Below are 18,724 nucleotides of genomic sequence, written 5' to 3' on the forward strand. Positions count from 1 at the left end.
TACATGGCTAGCCAAGATGCTATCTAGCGCTGCTTAGTTAGCAAGGATGCTATCGCTGACAGCTAGGTAGCTAATCATCGTCTCCCAAACAGCGTCAGATCAGTTCAATATCAAAATAAAACCTACGGTGAAAGGAATGTCGTTGACGCTCCCCACAGAATAGCAGCAGTCACCGGGGTTCACAGCTCCCGTTAGCACCTGGTGGAGATGCATGTTCCCCTTCTTTTAGCTTCAACAGATGCCTGGATATTTAATTATTTACGACAGCGACTCGTCCACCCTCTGTTTCTCCATCTAACTCGCCACTGCTGCTGGGAATTGCGTCGGTCTGCCAGCGACTTGTTTTTTGTTTCTCCGAATATCCGCTAAAACGCCGCGGAGGTGGAGGATAATCTTCAGTCGGTTTGAATCAAATAGCAGGTTGTGTACATGTATGTGAAATAGGCTGCCTTCGCTGTCAGTGTCAAAACACACAGCGTCTGGATTCTACAGGCAGCGCTTCGCTGAAGGAAGAATATCTGCAGCGAACATGACATGCGCGTTCACGGCGATCCGAAGGCACGACTGCATGACCATAGACATATCATGTCTAGATTGTGAACGAGACTAGCGTATGTAGTTATATTTTCTAAGTGTCACAATATTTAATCTTATTAAATTACCTTATCTGTAAATATGTTAAAATGTCTGAAAAATATTTCATGGCAAGTGTCCCCATTCGGTCAGAGACAATATACCCGCTCTAGTTTATCATTTCTATGTTGATGACGCTCCAGGTGTGGGGATCACGCACCAGTGTGACGAATACGCAGGCGTTCATTGATCTTCCAGAGATACGTGGGGTTTGGGAAAAATGCTTCGATATCGATGATGTGCTGTCAATCAGTATAAGAGCTGGTCGAAACAGTTGGTCGAAACAGAGTCAATTATTAACAGTGTTAAAACAATTCCAACAGCCGCTGTCATATCTTGCTTTGTGTCTCTGGCATAACAGCGGGTGGTTAGGGAATCCCAACCCCCTACAAGAGAAGGCTTTTGGTGCATTCTGGAGAATATGACATGACTGCACATTAGTGTTTGCAAAGGTCCATTGCAAGTACACTGAACAAAAATATAAACGCAACATTAAACAATTTCAACGATTTTACAGTTCATATAAGGACATCAGTCAATGGAAATAAATAAATTAGGCCCTAATTCTGGATTTCACATGACTGGGAATACAGATATGCATCTGTTGGTCACAGATCCCTTAAAAAAAAGGGTAGGGATGTGGATCCGAAAGCATCAGATGGTGTGACCCCCATTTGCCTCCTGCAGCAAGACACATCTCCTTCGCATTGAGTTGATCAGGCTGTTGATTGCGGCCTGTGGAATGTTGTCCCACTCCTCTTCATTGGCTGTGCAAAGTTGCTGGATATTGGCAGGAACTGGAACATGCTGTCGTACACGTCGATTCAGAGCCTCCCAAACATGTTCAATGGGTGACATGTCTGGTGAGTATGCAGGCAATGGAAGAACTGGGACATTTTCAGCTTCCAGGAATTGTGTACAGATCCTTGCGATATGTGAGCGTGATGAGGTGAGGTGATGACGGCGGATGAATGGCACGACATTGGGCTTCAGGATCTCGTCACGGTATCTCTGTGCATTCAAATTAAAATGCAATTGTGTTCGTTGTCCGTAGCTTATGCCTGCCCATACCATAACCCCACCGCCACCATGGGGAACTCTGTTCACAATGTTGACATCAGCAAACTGCCCGCCCACACGACGCCATACACGCTGTCTGCCATCTGCCCGGTACAGTTGAAATCGGGATTCATCCATGAAGAGCACACTTCTCCAGCGTGCCAGTGGTCATCGAAGGTGAGCATTTGCCCATTGAAGTCGGTTACGATGCCGAACTGCAGTCATGTCAAGACTCTGGTGAGGACGACGAGCGCGCAGATGAGCTTCCCTGAGACAATGTCTGACAGTTTGTGCAGAAATTCTTCGGTTCTGCAAACCCACAGTTTCCTCAGCTGTCCAGGTGGCTGGTCTCAGACAATCCCGCAGGTGAAGATGCCGGATGTGGAGGTCCTGGGCTGGCGTGGTTACATGTGGTCTGCGGTTGTGAGGCTGGTTAGATGTACTGCAAGATTCCCAAATACGATGTTGGAAGCAGTTTATGGTAGAGAAATTAGCATTACATTCTCTGACAACAGCTCTGATGGACATTTTTTGCATTCAGCATGCCAATTGCACACTCCCTCAACTTATTACATCTATAGCATTGTGTTGTGTGACACAACTGCACATTTTAGAGTGTCCTTTTATTGTACCCAGCACAAGGTGCACCTATGTAATGAGCATGCTTTTTAATCAGCTTCTTGACATGCCACACCTGTCAGGTGGATGGATTATCTTGGTAAAGGAGAAATGCTCACTAACAGGTATGTAAACAAATATGTTCACACAATTTGAGAGAAATAAGCTTTTTGTGCATATACAACATTTGTGGGATCTTTTATTTCAGTTCATGTAACATGAGACCAGCACTTTACATGTTGCATTTCAATTTTTTGTTCAGTATAGTAAGATGCTTTAAAAATATATATATATACCTTCCCTAGATTGTCTTTCTATATTGTCTTTTCGGGTGTAGTAATGAACTGTATTCCATGTGCAGAGCTCCCATTTTCTTTATCTAGATGTAAATACTTAGAATATGTGATGACAATGATTTCATCATGCATAAATAGCCTAGAGTAGACAAGTAGGCCTACATCATAGAACAAGAGCTATGTAATCTATGGATCTGCATTGAACTTGATCGATGTTGTGACATTTCTTCTGTGCTGTTACAGATGTGTAGCTAATACACTAGCAGTATTCACTGAACAAGAATGAGATTCTGTTTCTATGGTGGTATTACTGTAGCTATGTGATACATAAAGGATATTGTTCCTTCAGATCAGGCAAAGGAGGCTTAGTGAGTCAGACAGTCAGGCCTGCAGTCAGAGGGCTGAGGGCTGCATCTCAATACTCTGATGCAACTTCCACTCATGTTCTTCTCTCCTCAAATATAAATAACCTTAATCTACACTGTGATAAAGAACTCAGAGCTGAATACAAATGTGTGATGTTTATTTGATCACCCTGTTTTTTTCCTGCAATGCAAAATGAAGATCCTTCATCTGTAGGTGAAAGCTAATTCATCCGTTGTGGTGCTTTCCTTCCGCCTGTTTTTCTTCTTCTTCTTCAGATTTGTGGATAAGACGAAGAGAGGAGACGAAGACAGGAAGCCGCTAACACACAGGGCCAGCTAGCAGCAGGGACACACTTGACAACAAACAGGGCATTGTGTGTGTGTGTGTGTGTTGTGTGTGTGTGTGTGTTGTGTGTGTGTGTGTGTGTGTGTGTGTGTGTGTGTGTGTGTGTGTGTGTGTGTGTGTGTGTGTGTGTGTGTGTGTGTGTGTGTGTGTGTGTGTGTGTGTGTGTGTGTGTGTGTGTGTGTGTGTGTTGTAATTAGTGAGAGTTGTCCTCTGGCTCATGCTGTGTCCAAGAGGCCGTCTGCAAACGGTGTGTGTGTGTGTGTGCTGCTGATGGCTGATGACACAGTATTGCTTTTGTCCTGAGAGAGCATGACACACACACACACACACACACACACACATATATGTTTACACACACACACAAACATGTTCACACACACATACACACAGAAGTAAACACTACCAAAATGCATTACTTACTGTACGCATCATGTGCAGTGAATATTCCATAGGACCAAGACTGATGTGTTACTATTCTAAGTGTAGGACTCCTTACTGTCTAGAAGTTATCCCTATATTTTGAATTACCATCCTAATGTCAGTTGTACATGACTTTCAAAATCCTAACATGGCTTAACATTAAACAACCGTCTTTCCTGTGCTTTGTTGTCTTGACAACAGAGTGGAGTGCACACGAACACAACGGGGTCAAACCCTACAAGATTCCTTACTTGGTGGTGATTTTTCTCCATATCATATCCTGTTATGATACCCTCAGGCTCTAAGAATATATTTTTGCAGACGGCCTCTTGGACACAGCATGAGCCAGAGGACAACTCTCACTAATTACAACACACACACACGCACACGCACACACACACACACCAACCTCTCCAAGGGGTGAGTCACAATAGTTCAACGTAAAATCCTTACATCTGCACCTCCTTGCTTTTTTATATAGCCTGTGTTTTCAGATTGGTGTAGATAAATGAGAGGAGGCAACGAGGGAACCGCTTCAGATTATTGAGACACAGTCCTTGGCTTCATCACAGACAGAGAGTACATCTGGCCAAAAGTGATGGCATTGCTGCTTCCTATAGGCTGTTCTCTGAGAGATACCAGGGCTGGGGAGGCAGACAGGGCTACTCTCTGAGAGATACCAGGGCTGGGGAGAGACAGGGCTACTCTCTGAGAGATACCAGGGCTGGAGAAACAGACAGGGCTACTCTCTGAGAGATACCAGGGCTGGAGAAACAGACAGGGCTACTCTCTGAGAGATACCAGGGCTGGGGAGAGACATGGCTACTCTCTGAGAGATACAAGGGCTGGAGAAACAGACAGGGCTACTCTCTGAGAGATACCAGGGCTGGGGAGAGACAGGGCTACTCTCTGAGAGCTACCAGGGCTGGAGAGAGACAGGGCTACTCTCTGAGAGATACCAGGGCTGGAGAGACAGACAGGGCTACTCTCTGAGAGATACCAGGGCTGGGAGATCACCTGCACTAGGACACTCCGAGGCCCAGTTCCAAACCAACTCTTCACTCCTACCCGTATGTCCTTGTTCACTTCCATCTGCAGATCTGAGAGGACCGAATGGGTATAAACAACATGGTGGAAAGTCAACACACCCCAACAGAGCTGCATGGAGCCTGGGGACTTTAGTAGCTATCCACTCAGAACCAAAAGGAGAAGAGATGGTGCAGCTTCCCTGAAAGCATTTGTTCTATGTCCGCAGACAAGAGGTCCTGACATTTATGACACAGGAGATAGTGTGCTTAACAGCAGAGTCACTGGTTCAAGTCCAGCTGTGACTTTATTCTCTTCAGCGCTACAATTGGCATCGAGGACCTAATGAGGTAGTGTGAGATTGGTTTGGGATCAGACAGAGAAAGTGCATTCAACCAATCCACTCCGATGTGTGTGTGTGTGTGTGTGTGTGTGTGTGTGTGTGTGTCCATCCTCCTTCCCTGTGAGCAGATGTGGAGAGCAGGCCAGCCGGCGGCTCCAAGTCATGTGACCAGCCAGCGTGCCCCAGTTAGGAAGTGCAGGAGGCTCTCAATGTACAAGTGGGTGTGTGTCTGTTTTGTGTGTGTGCAGTGAATGTGAGAGGGAGAGAGAGAGAGCGATAGAGAGTGTGAGAGAGAGAAAGAGACAGAGAAAGAGAGAGCAAGAGTGAGACAGAGAGAGAAATTTGATTTAAAGAAAGCTTTTGACTCAATTTGGCTTGAGGGTCTGCTATACAAATTGATGGAAAGTGGTGTTGAGGGAAAAATATACGACATTATAAAATCCATGTACACAAACAAAAAGTGTGCAGTTAAAATTGGAAAAAAACACACATTTCTTTCTACAGGGCCATGGGGTGAGACAGGGATGTAGCTTAAGCCCCACCCTCTTCAACATATAAATATCAACGAATTGGCGAGGGCACTAGAACAGTCTGCAGCACCCGGCCTCACCCTACTAGAATCTGAAGTCAAATGTCTACTGTTTGCTGATGATCTGGTGCTTCTGTCACCAACCAAGGAGGGCCTACAGCAGAACCTAGATCTTCTGCACAGATTCTGTCAGACCTGGGCCCAGACAGTAAATCTCAGTAAGACAAAAATAATGGTATTCCAAAAAAGGTCAAGTTGCCAGGACAACAAATATAAATTCCATCTAGACACCGTTGCCCTAGAGCACACAAAAATCTATACAAACCTTGGCCTAAACATCAGCGCAACAGGTAACTTCTACAAAGCTATGAACGATCTGAGAGACAAGGCAAGAAGGGCATTCTATGCCATCAAAAGGAACATAAAATATGACATACCGATTAGGATCTGGGTAAAAATCAGTTATAGAACCCATTGCCCTTTATGGTTGTGAGGTCTGGGGTCCGCTCACCAACCAAGAATTCACAAAATGGGACAAACATCAAATTGAGACTCTGCATGCAGAATTCTGCAAAAACATCCTCCGTGTACAACGTAAAACACCAAATAATACACGCAGACCAGAATTAGGCCGATACCCGCTAATTATCAAAATCCAGAAAAGAGCCGTTAAATTCTACAACCACCTAAAAGGAAGTAATTCCCAAACCTTAACAAAGCCATAACAAAGCCATTTCACCTACAGAGAGATGAACCTGGAGAAGAGTCCCATACGCAAGCTGGTCCTGGGGCATTGTTCACAAACACAAACAGACAGAGCCCCAGAACAGCAACACAATTAGACCCAACCAAATCATGAGAAAACAAATTACTTGACACATTGGAAAGAATTAACAAAATAAACAGAGCAAACTAGAATGCTATTTGGCCCTAAACAGAGAGTACACAGTGGCAGAATACCTGACCATTGTGACTGACCCAAACTTAAGGAAAGCTTTGACTCAGTGAGCATAGCCTTGCTATTGAGAAAATCCGCCGTAGGTAGACCTGGCTCTCAAGAAAAGACAGGCTATGTGCACACTGCCCACAAAATGAGGTGGAAACTGAGCTGCACTTTCTAACCTGCCAAATGTATGACCATAATAGAGACACATATTTCCATCAGATTACACAGATCCACAAAGAATTTCAAAACAAACCCAATTGTTATAAACTCCCATATCTATTGGGTGAAATGCCACAGTGTGTGGCAAGATGTGTGACCTGATACCACAAGAAAAGGGCAACCAGTGAAGAACAAACACCATTGTAAATACAACCCATATTTATATTTATGTTTATTTATTTTCCCTTTTGGACTTGAACTATTTGCACATTGTTACAACACTGTATATATATAATATGACATTTGACATGTCTTTATTCTTTTGGAACTTCTGTGAGTTTAATGTTTACTGTTACTGTTTTTATTGTTTATTTCACTTTTGTTTATTATCTACTCCACTTGCTTTGGCAATGTTAACATGTTTCCCATGCCAATAAAGACCTTAAATTGAAATTGAGAGAGCGAGACCGAAAGAGAGCGAGACAGAGGGAGAGCAAGAGAGAGAGAGAGAGAGAGAGAGTGGTACATGATGTGTCCATGTTTATGAACACCTTCCAGTCAGACAGTCAAGACTATACATACTTCACATCATGACTCTGCACATTCACCAACACACTATGATATACTACTATGTATTATATTACACAATTATATACTGTATACACCAATATATACACTAATAATAATGATATGAAAATACATTTCATAGAGTTTAAACAATTTATATTTAACATTCCTATTGTTCTACGTTGAACAGGGTGACAGGCCCCGTAGGCCCACATGGTGGTTGTTCTATTATAGGTCAGTCAGTGGGGCTTCAGTTGATACAGACCCTTTTATGATTCATCATTTAGTCTGTTCATCACTCCTCTGCTCTCTGTGCATGTGCCATTCCACTCACACACTTACACGCACACGCACGCACGTAGACACACAGACTCTCTTTCTCTCTGCTCCTATTCAGCTTACACTCATGTATACTCACACAGGTCTGTGTGTCTGCAGAGAATCTGGAAGATTGATGACAATCCTGTTAAATCAGCAGGACTGACAGGTCAGATAAAGAACAGCAATAATACTGTTCAGCGATGTGTGTATGAGTGTGTGTGTGTGGGTGCTCCCTGCAAAGCTGTTACAGGATAACCAGTTTTTCATTTCTAAATCATAGCACATCACAAACGGCTGGAGAGAGAACATTTCTGAAGTGTCATTTAAGTGGTGGGATCAAGGGCCTGACACACACACACACACCCCTCCCTTAGCACCTCATACCGGTGCCTTCTCAACAGGTTACTGGGTTGCGATGATTGTTTGTGTGTGTGTTGTGTGCGTGTGTTGTGTGCATGTGTGTGTGTATGTGAAATGCCTTACTGAGTCAGTGCTCAACACTGTATGTTAGTGCTGCCTGCTGGTCAGTAGAAGACACAGCAGTCTTTATCAGACCAGTCAACTGTGTGGACTGAAGCTTTGTGAGAAATGTGTAAAATATAATATAATAATATATATTTCAATACATAAATATTAAGTAATTTATAATAAGCAATCTGAATGTCAATTATTAATTTAAATGTTTTCTTAAAACTATCTAAAATCACACATTTTCAAATGATTCAGCGTTTGGCCACTAGATGGTGGCATTGTACTACAATAGGTCTACCCAGCAGTAGAGCAGTTTTCAGAATGTAGTTTGGTCTAGCGGTTATACTGAAAGTAAAGTAAAAGTTACAACACACACCATTTTAGAGGGCGCACAGTTCGATACTCCTGTTCCAATTGTTTCCAAAGATTGGTAAGTCAGATGCAATAATCGCATTTAATGTTTTCTTCATAATTGAAAGTGTTATAGAAACACGTATTATCATTACTTTATTCCATGGACAGTGTGCTGTATGTAACCACTGTGTTAGACGTACAGTGTTGGCCTAGGTTATGTAACCTGTTACATATTTGATTGTTCTGATAAAGTTCTGGTGAAAAATACCACTGAAATGTTTTATTTGTTTACCTGATGTAGTGTGTAAAGTGACTACAGTATGAATGATATACAGTACATTTTGGCTGTATTCTGTAGTTTTCAGGAGAGTAAGGGTGTTTCAGTATAGGTCTCTCACTAGGCCTGAATTGTATGGGGAACACATATTTCCAAGGGGGTTACATGTAACACCACTTACAGATATCTCTACATGGCAATGATATATCTGTAGAAGTAAAGAAATAAAACATATATAATTCTTGAAAGTTTGTATTTATTTTTTACATTAAGCAACCAACCAGCTTCCGCATACATCCTCTTCCTGTTTGACATTGGGTTCTCTTTTTCAGGGAGGTTGAAAACATGAACACGGGGCCTAGTTCACATCGCTACGACAGATGATTTATGTGATCAGGTAAGAAGGCAGGGTTCCTCTTTAAACTAACAACACTTATAAAGGCTTTATATAACATACGTAAAGTATTTAAGCACTACATAGATGATTCACAAGTCATCTATGAGCTTATGTAATACTCTATAAAGGGTGAAATAACTGCTCACTATAGGATCCATTACCAAACGTGACATAACATTTTGTTGATAAAAAACAACTGTGCTTTATAAAGGGTGACATAATGCATGATTACTAAGATACAATGCTGTATAAAACTACTTATAGATAGTCTTATATTGTACTGTACAGTCATGGCAAAAAGTTTTGAGAATGACACAAATATTAATTTTCACAAAGTCTGCTGCCTCAGTTTGTATGATGGCAATTTGCATATACTCCAGAATGTTATGAAGAGTGATCAGATGAATTGCAATTAATTGCAAAGTCCCTCTTTGCCATGCAAATTAACTGAATCCCCAAAAAACATTTCCACTGCATTTCAGCCCTGCCACAAAAGGACCAAATCAAATCAAATGTATTTATATAGCCCTTCTTACATCAGCTGATATCTCAAAGTGCTGTACAAAAACCCAGCCTAAAACCCCAAACAGCAAGCAATGCAGGTGTAGAAGCATGGTGGCTAGGAAAAACTCCCTAGAAAGGCCAAAACCTAGGAAGAAACCTAGAGAGGAACCAGGCTATGAGGGGTGGCCAGTCCTCTTCTGGCTGTGCCGGGTGGAGATTATAACAGAACATGGCCAAGATGTTAAAATGTTCATAAATGACCAGCATGGTCAAATAATAATAATCACAGTAGTTGTCGAGGGTGCAACAAGTCAGCACCTCAGGAGTAAATGTCAGTTGGCTTTTCATAGCCGATCATTAAGAGGATCTCTACCGCTCCTGCTGTCTCTAGAGAGATGAAAACAGCAGGTCTGGGACAGGTAGCATGTCCAGTGAACAGGTCAGGGTTCCATAGCCGCATGCAGAACAGTTGAAACTGGAGCAGCAGCACGGCCAGGTGGACTGGGGACAGCAAGGAGTCATCATGCCAGGTAGTCCTGAGGCATGGTCTTAGGGCTCAGGTCCTCCGAGTGAGAAAGAAAGAAAGAGAGACAGAATTAGAGAGAGCATACTTAAATTCACACAGGACACCGGATAAGACAGGAGAAGTACTCCAGATATAACAGACTGACCCTAGCCTCCCGACACATGAACTACTGCAGAATAAATACTGGAGGCTGAGACAGGAGGGGTCAGGAGACATTGTGGCCCCATCCGATGATACACCCGGACAGGGCCAAACAGGCACTATATAACCCCACCCACTTTGCCAAAGCACAGCCCCCACACCACTAGAGGGATACCTTCAAACACCAACTTACCATCCTGAGACAAGGCCGAGTATAGCCCACAAAGATCTCCGCCACGGCACAACCCAAGGGGGGGGCGCCAATCCAGACAGGAAGATCACGTCAGTGACTCAACCCACTCAAGTGACGCACCCCTCCTAGGGACGGCATGGAAGAGCACCAGTAAGCCAGTGACTCAGCCCCTGTAATAGGGTTAGAGGCAGAGAATCCCAGTGGAGAGAGGGGAACCGGCCAGGCAGAGACAGCAAGGGCGGTTCGTTGCTCCAGAGCCTTTCCGTTCACCTTCACACTCCTGGGCCAGACTACACTCAATCATATGACCTACTGAAGAGTCTTCAGTAAAGACTTAAAGGTTGGGACCAAGTCTGCGTCTCTCACATGGGTAGGCAGACCATTTCATAGAAATAGAGCTCTATAGGAGAAAGCCCTGCCTCCAGCTGTTTGCTTAGAAATTCTAGGGTTATCATGTCAGTGATTTTCTCGTTAACACAGGTGTGAGTGTTGACGAGGACAATGCTGGAGATCACTCTGTCATGCTGATTGAGTTCGAATAACAGACTGGAAGCTTCAAAAGGAGGGTGGTGCTTGAAATCATTGTTCTTCCTCTGTCAACCATGGTTACCTGCAAGGAAACACGTGCCGTCATCATTGCTTTGCACAAAAAAGGCTTCACAGGCAAGGATATTGCTGCCAGTAAGATTGCACCAAAATCAACCATTTATCGGATCATCAAGAACTTCAAGGAGAGCGGTTCAATTGTTGTGAAGAAGGCTTCAGGGCGCCCAAGAAAGTCCAGCAAGCACCAGGACCGTCTCCTAAAGTTGATTCAGCTGCGGGATTGGGGCACCACCAGTACAGAGCTTGCTCAGGAATGGCAGCAGGCAGGTGTGAGTGCATCTGCACGCCCAGTGAGGCGAAGACTTGGAGGATGGCCTGGTGTCAAGAAGGGCAGCAAAGAAGCCACTTCTCTCCAGGAAAAACATCAGGGACAGACTGATATTCTGCAAAAGGTACAGGGATTGGACTGCTGAGGACTGGGGTAAAGTCATTTTCTCTGATGAATCCCCTTTCCGATTGTTTGGGTCATCCGGAAAAAAGCTTGTCCGGAGAAGACAAGGTGAGCGCTACCATCAGTCCTGTGTCATGCCAACAGTAAAGCATCCTGAGACCATTCATGTGTGGGGTTGCTTCTCAGCCAAGGGAGTGGGCTCACTCACAATTTTGCCTAAGAACACAGCCATGAATAAAGAATGGTACCAACACATCCTCCGAGAGCAACTTCTCCCAACCATCCAGGAACAGTTTGGTGACGAACAATGTCTTTTCCAGCACGATGGAGCACCTTGCCATAAGGCAAAAGTGATAACTAAGTGGCTCGGGGAACAAAACATCGATATTTTGGGTCCATGGCCAGGAAACTCCCCAGACCTTAATCCCATTGAGAACTTGTGGTCAATCCTCAAGAGGTGGGTGGACAAACAAAAACCCACAAATTCTGACAAACTCCAAGCATTGATTATGCAAGAATGGGCTGCCATCAGTCAGGATGTGGCCCAGAAGTTAATTGACAGCATGCCTGGGCGGATTGCAGAGGTCTTGAAAAAGAAGGGTCAACACTGCAAATATTGCCTCTTTGCATCAACTTCATGTAATTGTCAATAAAAGCCTTTGACACTTATGAAATGCTTGTAATTATACTTCAGTATTCCCTAGTATCATCTGATAAAAATATCTAAAGACACTGAAGCAGCAAACTTTGTGGAAATTAAAATGTGTCATTCTCAAAACTTTTGGCCACAACTGTATATATAGACATAACTGTTTATGTTTACTGGCTAGGTTTTCTGAGTGAGATCTGTCTGAGCAGTCCAGAGTCTAAATCAGACATCAGACTGGATGGAGCCTGATGAAGACCCTGGAGTCCTGAGTAGGAGGTGAGTCAGAGAGAGGGGGAGTCTGAGGGAGATCCTGGAGTCCTGAGCAGGAGGTGAGTCAGAGAGAGGGGGGTCTGATGTTGAAGGTGATCAGAATGGCTGTGTATTTATTGGCGTTTACCTTGCCTTCTAAGGGGTTGAGTGGACCTTATCACATGCCAGGAAAATGCACGCTACACTATAACAGAGCCGCCATAGCCCTCATTTACTCAAGTGTTTCCTTTGTTTTAGCAGTTTACTGTATTTCACTGTTGATGAATGTGTTTAGTTTCATCTGCTTTCACTTTAAGACAACACAGAAGATAATGTGATGATATCACTACAGATAACTATAATTTGTATGAATTGCAGAGCCAAGCGGGAGATAATGGAGTCTCCTGCTCCCAGCTGTCTCTCTATGAATAGTGCCAGGTCAATGGAGCAACCCTTTGACTTTAAAAGAGAACCCTTGACCCCTGATCTGAGGTGAGTGTTGAAATGAGTAGCTTAAAAAATATATTTAAAAAACACCCCACTCTCTCTCTCTCTCTCTCTCTCTCTCTCTCTCTCTCTCTCTCTCTCTCTCTCTCTCTCTCCCTCTCTCTCCCTCTCTCTCTCTCTCTCTCTCTCTCTCTCTCTCTCAGTGCCAGTCTGCTGACTGAGGATCTGTTCAGATGCTCTGTGTGTTCAGAGGTGCTGAGGGACCCGGTCTCCATTCCCTGTGGACACAGTTACTGCAGGCAGTGCATCAGCACATACTGGGTCCAGCCCGGCCCTGCAGGAGACTATGTGTGTCTCCAGTGCAGTAAGAGATCCAGAGTCCGGCCTGTGCTCTGCACTAACCCAGCCTTGGCCAGGTTGCTCCAGCAGGCAGGCTTCAGTCCTGCCCTCCCTGCTCTGGGCTATGCTGGTCCTGGGGACGTGGCCTGTGATATCTGCTCTGGACAGAAGCTCAGAGCGGTGAAGTCCTGTCTGACCTGCACTGTCTCCTACTGTGAGAGCCACGTCAGACAGCACTACACTGTCCCAGCACTGCAGAGACACGCCCTGGCTGAGGTCACTGGAGACGGGGGACACAAAGGTCACCAAGGCAATGCTGGACAGACAGAGAGGATCAAAGAGGTGCTGTCATTAACAATACACTATGTGAAATGACTACAAGCACTTATAACACTATTAGAATGAGACGAACTGAACTGTGAATGTATTATATTACCTGAACTGTGTGTTTCATGTTTTCTCTTAAGGAGGAGACTATGGAGACTGAGGAGGAGGAGAGAGAGAGTGTCTCTAAAAAGATGACGGAAGTTAAAGAGGAGGAAGAAGATTCTGATGAGGGACTCTCTGATCTGAAGAAGAACCCTAAAACTAAAACTCTTATCTCTGAAGTGAAGAACATCTCTAAGTTCTACTCAGACTTGAAGCAGGAGAACTCTGAGCTTAAACATGTTGTTCGTGAACTCAGTCAAAAGAATGCTGTGTTAAAACAAGAGGCAACATTTGAGAAAGAACTGGTGGACATCAGAACTGCTGCTCTGAATAAGATCACAGCTAATCTCATCTCAGACCCACAGCAACAGAGAGAGGCTGAGTATGTGAGAAGAAACCTGAAGAATATGACCATGGACTATGGTTCGTATGACAATAATGACTCCTTAAAGTGACAGTTTTTATTTTTTAAGGTAGTAGTAGGTTATTAGATAGTATTGTTAACAGGTTCTTATGAATGATAGTTCAAAACTCATGGTGTTATGACTGGTTTCATAAAGATGTTATAAATGTCTTAAGTATACCCCATTCAAGTAAAGTGTTACCTTTTATATTTTAGATCTTGAAACAATCAGAAAATAATTTTGCCAGTTAGACTCAACAGTCCTGTACGTTACTCTTCAGTTAGACTCAACAGTCCTGTACGTTACTCTTCAGTTAGACTCAACAGTCCTGTACGTTACTCCTCAGTTAGACTCAACAGTCCTGTACGTTACTCTTCAGTTAGACTCAACAGTCCTGTACGTTACTCTTCAGTTAGACTCAACAGTCCTATATGTTACTCTTCAGTTAGACTCAACAGTCCTGTACGTTACTCTTCAGTTAGACTCAACAGTCCTGTACGTTACTCTTCAGTTAGACTCAACAGTCCTTTACGTTACTCCTCAGTTAGACTCAACAGTCCTGTACGTTACTCTTCAGTTAGACTCAACAGTCCTGTACGTTACTCTTCAGTTAGACTCAACAGTCCTGTACGTTACTCTTCAGTTAGACTCAACAGTCCTGTATGTTACTCTTCAGTTAGACTCAACAGTCCTGTACGTTACTCTTCAGTTAGACTCAACAGTCCTGTACGTTACTCTTCAGTTAGACTCAACAGTCCTGTACGTTACTCTTCAGTTAGACTCAACAGTCCTGTACGTTACTCTTCAGTTAGACTCAACAGTCCTGTACGTTACTCTTCAGTTAGACTCAACAGTCCTGTACGTTACTCTTCAGTTAGACTCAACAGTCCTGTACGTTACTCTTCAGTTAGACTCAACAGTCCTGTACGTTACTCTTCAGTTAGACTCAACAGTCCTGTACGTTACTCCTCAGTTAGACTCAACAGTCCTGTACGTTACTCTTCAGTTAGACTCAACAGTCCTGTACGTTACTCTTCAGTTAGACTCAACAGTCCTGTACGTTACTCTTCAGTTAGACTCAACAGTCCTGTACGTTACTCTTCAGTTAGACTCAACAGTCCTGTATGTTACTCTTCAGTTAGACTCAACAGTCCTGTACGTTACTCTTCAGTTAGACTCAACAGTCCTGTACGTTACTCTTCAGTTAGACTCAACAGTCCTGTACGTTACTCTTCAGTTAGACTCAACAGTCCTGTACGTTACTCTTCAGTTAGACTCAACAGTCCTTTACGTTACTCTTCAGTTAGACTCAACAGTCCTGTACGTTACTCTTCAGTTAGACTCAACAGTCCTGTACGTTACTCTTCAGTTAGACTCAACAGTCCTGTACGTTACTCTTCAGTTAGACTCAACAGTCCTGTACGTTACTCTTCAGTTAGACTCAACAGTCCTGTACGTTACTCTTCAGTTAGACTCAACAGTCCTGTACGTTACTCTTCAGTTAGACTCAACAGTCCTGTACGTTACTCTTCAGTTAGACTCAACAGTCCTGTATGTTACTCTTCAGTTAGACTCAACAGTCCTGTACGTTACTCTTCAGTTAGACTCAACAGTCCTGTATGTTACTCTTCAGTTAGACTCAACAGTCCTGTACGTTACTCTTCAGTTAGACTCAACAGTCCTGTATGTTAACTCCATCTAGGGTGCTACATGAATACACTATTACAATAGTTTAGATGTCAGACCATTCACAAAATAGCCATATGTCAGAGAATAATGTATTATACAGTAAAATGCGGTTTCCCAGATTTATGTTCTATATCCACAGATTTTTTCTAATTCTAATAAAGTGTATGTTTCTCTCCACAGTGGATGTGACTCTAGATCCTGATACAGCACATCCCCAACTAATCCTGTCTGAAGACAGGAAACAAGTTATATTTGGAGATGTATGGCAGGATCTCCCTGACAACCCAGAGAGGTTTGATATCTCTGTCTGTGTCCTGGGAAAGGAGGGCTTCTCCTCAGGGAGATTCTACTATGAGGTGCAGGTGAAGGGGAAGACTGGCTGGTCTTTAGGAGTGGCCACGAAGTCCATCAACATGAAGGGGACGATTTACCTGAATCCTGAGGATGGATACTGGACTGTGATGCTGAGGAATGGACAGTACTGGGCTGGCGCTGTTCCCACTGTCCCCATCTTCCTTAGAGAGGAGCTCCAGAAGGTGGGGGTGTTTGTGGATTATAAGGAGGGTCAGGTCTCCTTCTACAACGTGGAGGCCAGGTCTCATATCCACTCATACACTGGCTATACCTTCACTGAGAAACTCTATCCATTCTTCAGCCCTGGTAATAATTACAGTGGTAAAAACTCAACCCCACTGGTCATCACTCCTGTAGATGTCACTGACTGACTGGTTTATACCAAACATTGAAATACTGTTAACTGCTAATGTAATAGCGACCAGGTAATGTAATAATTAATTGTAATGTAATACATATTACATAAATCAGCAGATAATGTATTAACATTTTACATTTATAATGCAATAACTTTTCCTGATAATGTAATCATTCAATTGCAGTTATTAATGCAGAACTAAGTTATTTTGTGGATAAGGTTATCATTTCATGTGTTAACATAGTAAATCACAGTCTCATAATGTAATCCAATAAGACCTACCTGTCCATCTATCTGTGTGGACCATATCATCTTAGTGGACGAGATCCACATTCTTCTTCCTGATGTAACATGACATTGGGAAGAATGAAAACAGTTCACTAACTACCACAGGAAGCCCAGGTCTGTATGCACTGTCATATGTTCAGTAAACCCCTGGAATGACATTATTACATGACTTACTATAATAATTAAATACTCTCCTGCATGATTATGTATCTTACTATATTTTAGTTGAATACTTTTTATGCTGTTGAACTAGAAGGAGAGCTTGCAAGAAACCCTTTCATCGCCCTGTGTACTACGCTGTATCCTGTGAATATGACAGTAAACTCTGATTTGAAATGAGCAGTCAGTTCAGCATCAGTCATGTAGGTAACTGGCAAAATGAAAGAATCAGCAACATAAAGAGATGTAATAGGGCCTTGTGCCACGAGCCAGAACAGCTTCAATGTGTCTTGGCATGGATTCTACAAGTGTCTGGAACTCTATTGGAGGGATGCAACATCATTCTTCCACAAGAAATTCCATCATTTTATGTTTTATTGATGGTGATGAAAAACGCTGTCTCAGGTGCCGCTCCAGAATCTCCCATAAGTGTTCAGTTGTGTTGAGATCTGGTGACTGAGAAAGCCATGGCACATGGTTTACATCGTTTTCATGCTCACCAAACCATTCAGTGACCAAACCATTCAGTGACCAAACCATTCAGTGACCAAACCATTCAGTGACCAAACCATTCACTGACCACTCGTGCTCTGTGGATGGGGGCATTGTCATCCTCTGGGTCATAGCGATGGTAGCCAAAATGATGTCCTGCCCAGCATTTTTATACATGACCCTCCCTAAGCATGATGGGCTGTTAATTGCTTAATTAACTCAGGAACCTCACCTGTGTGGAAGCACCTGCTTTCAATATTCTTTGTATCCCACATTTACTCAAGTGTTTCCATTATTTTGGCAGTTACCTGCAGTGCTTGACTTGGGCAGGAGTTCACCTGAGCTGAGCACCGGCACCTGTTCTACTTGAGCTCCTGTACCTCTTATAGAATATTAGCTCCAAAGTATTGTGGAGTTCCTGCACCTAAATATAAACAGTACCGGCACCAAAAATGAGTACCGACACCTATTTCAGTCCAAGTCGAGCACTAGTTAGTTACCTGTAGTTTTCAGACAATCGACCATCAGCAGTAGTGAAGGAAGGTTTTCTATGTCAACGCCACAAGATGGCGGTGTTTCCCTACAGTCCATTAAGTGCAATAATGTGCTTACTGCTCACCGGAGCAACATTGTAGTAATGTTGTTATAAAGCTTTGAGAATACAGATGAGGATAACATATCACATCCTCAAGTCAACCTTCAATTAAAACCCTTATTGGAAGAGTGTTTTTCAAGCAAGATTTAAGAGATTGCCATTTGGTTTCTGCACACACACACACCTAGAACCAGTTGGGTTCATGCTGGGCTTAGCAGGGTGGGCTGTTAGCATCATTGATTAGCCACCTAGAGTTTTCTTATCTTAGAATCATCACATCGCATCGATCTCCAGCCTCCCGAGAGAGATCAGACTTCACTCAGATAGACACTGTTAATGTAACTGAGGAACTGCTGGGTAGAGGTGGATGGAATCTGAGGGGAGGGTTACCTACTCAACCACCACATTCATAGTGTGCTGTCTAAAGGAGGATGTATTATATTGGAGAGAGAGGTCTGGTTTTGATGTTGATATTTACACTTGTAAACTGAATATGCCTTTCCTAATAAAGTTGTTTTGAATTTAATTGACTCTCATCTCAGAGGAGAGTCCTATCTGTCTCTACCTGCCCTTTCTCTCCCTCCTCTCTCCCGCTTCCTCTCTCCTCCCTCTCTACTTCTCCTCACTCTATACCTTCCTTCTCTCAGCCTATCCCCTCTCTTCCCTCCCTCCTTTCTCTAAAAGCACTGTCGCTGATAGAGTGGGTGTCTGTTTAGCCTAGTGATGACTCAGACTCAGTGCCCTCCATGAGAAAGTCACTGTTGTTAACACAACTGTAGAGAGA

At 43.4% G+C, this 18,724-nt stretch overlaps 1 protein-coding gene across 2 annotated transcripts; it reads left to right on the forward strand.

Moving 5' to 3' along the window:
- Positions 1–8,422: 8,422 nt before the first annotated feature.
- Positions 8,423–18,466, forward strand: LOC120048808 (E3 ubiquitin-protein ligase TRIM39-like). 2 transcript variants are annotated; one of them, XM_038995046.1, is made up of 7 exons: positions 8,423–8,529; positions 9,063–9,127; positions 12,319–12,413; positions 12,765–12,878; positions 13,037–13,514; positions 13,640–14,024; positions 15,875–18,466. In XM_038995046.1, exons 3-7 carry the CDS (start codon positions 12,376–12,378, stop codon positions 16,417–16,419), a joined length of 1,560 nt encoding a protein of 519 aa, XP_038850974.1. In that variant the 5' UTR covers positions 8,423–8,529; positions 9,063–9,127; positions 12,319–12,375; the 3' UTR covers positions 16,420–18,466. The 2 variants fall into 2 exon arrangements, with proteins under 2 accessions (XP_038850974.1, XP_038850982.1); XM_038995054.1 differs by lacking the exon at positions 12,765–12,878.
- Positions 18,467–18,724: the final 258 nt, after the last annotated feature.

The sequence above is a fragment of the Salvelinus namaycush genome, chromosome 1 (genome assembly GCF_016432855.1).
Source record: "Salvelinus namaycush isolate Seneca chromosome 1, SaNama_1.0, whole genome shotgun sequence".
NCBI lineage: Eukaryota > Metazoa > Chordata > Actinopteri > Salmoniformes > Salmonidae > Salvelinus > Salvelinus namaycush.

What these genes read in the sequence shown, in the direction of transcription:
- LOC120048808 (XM_038995046.1), top strand. Translation starts at nt 12,376, where the DNA reads ATGGAGCCTGATGAAGACCCTGGAGTCCTGAGTAGGAG. An exon ending in CCTGGAGTCCTGAGTAGGAG is followed by an intron (nt 12,414 to 12,764) that starts GTGAGTCAGAGA and finishes TATGAATTGCAG; the next exon opens with AGCCAAGCGGGAGATAATGG. An exon ending in CCCTTGACCCCTGATCTGAG is followed by an intron (nt 12,879 to 13,036) that starts GTGAGTGTTGAA and finishes TCTCTCTCTCAG; the next exon opens with TGCCAGTCTGCTGACTGAGG.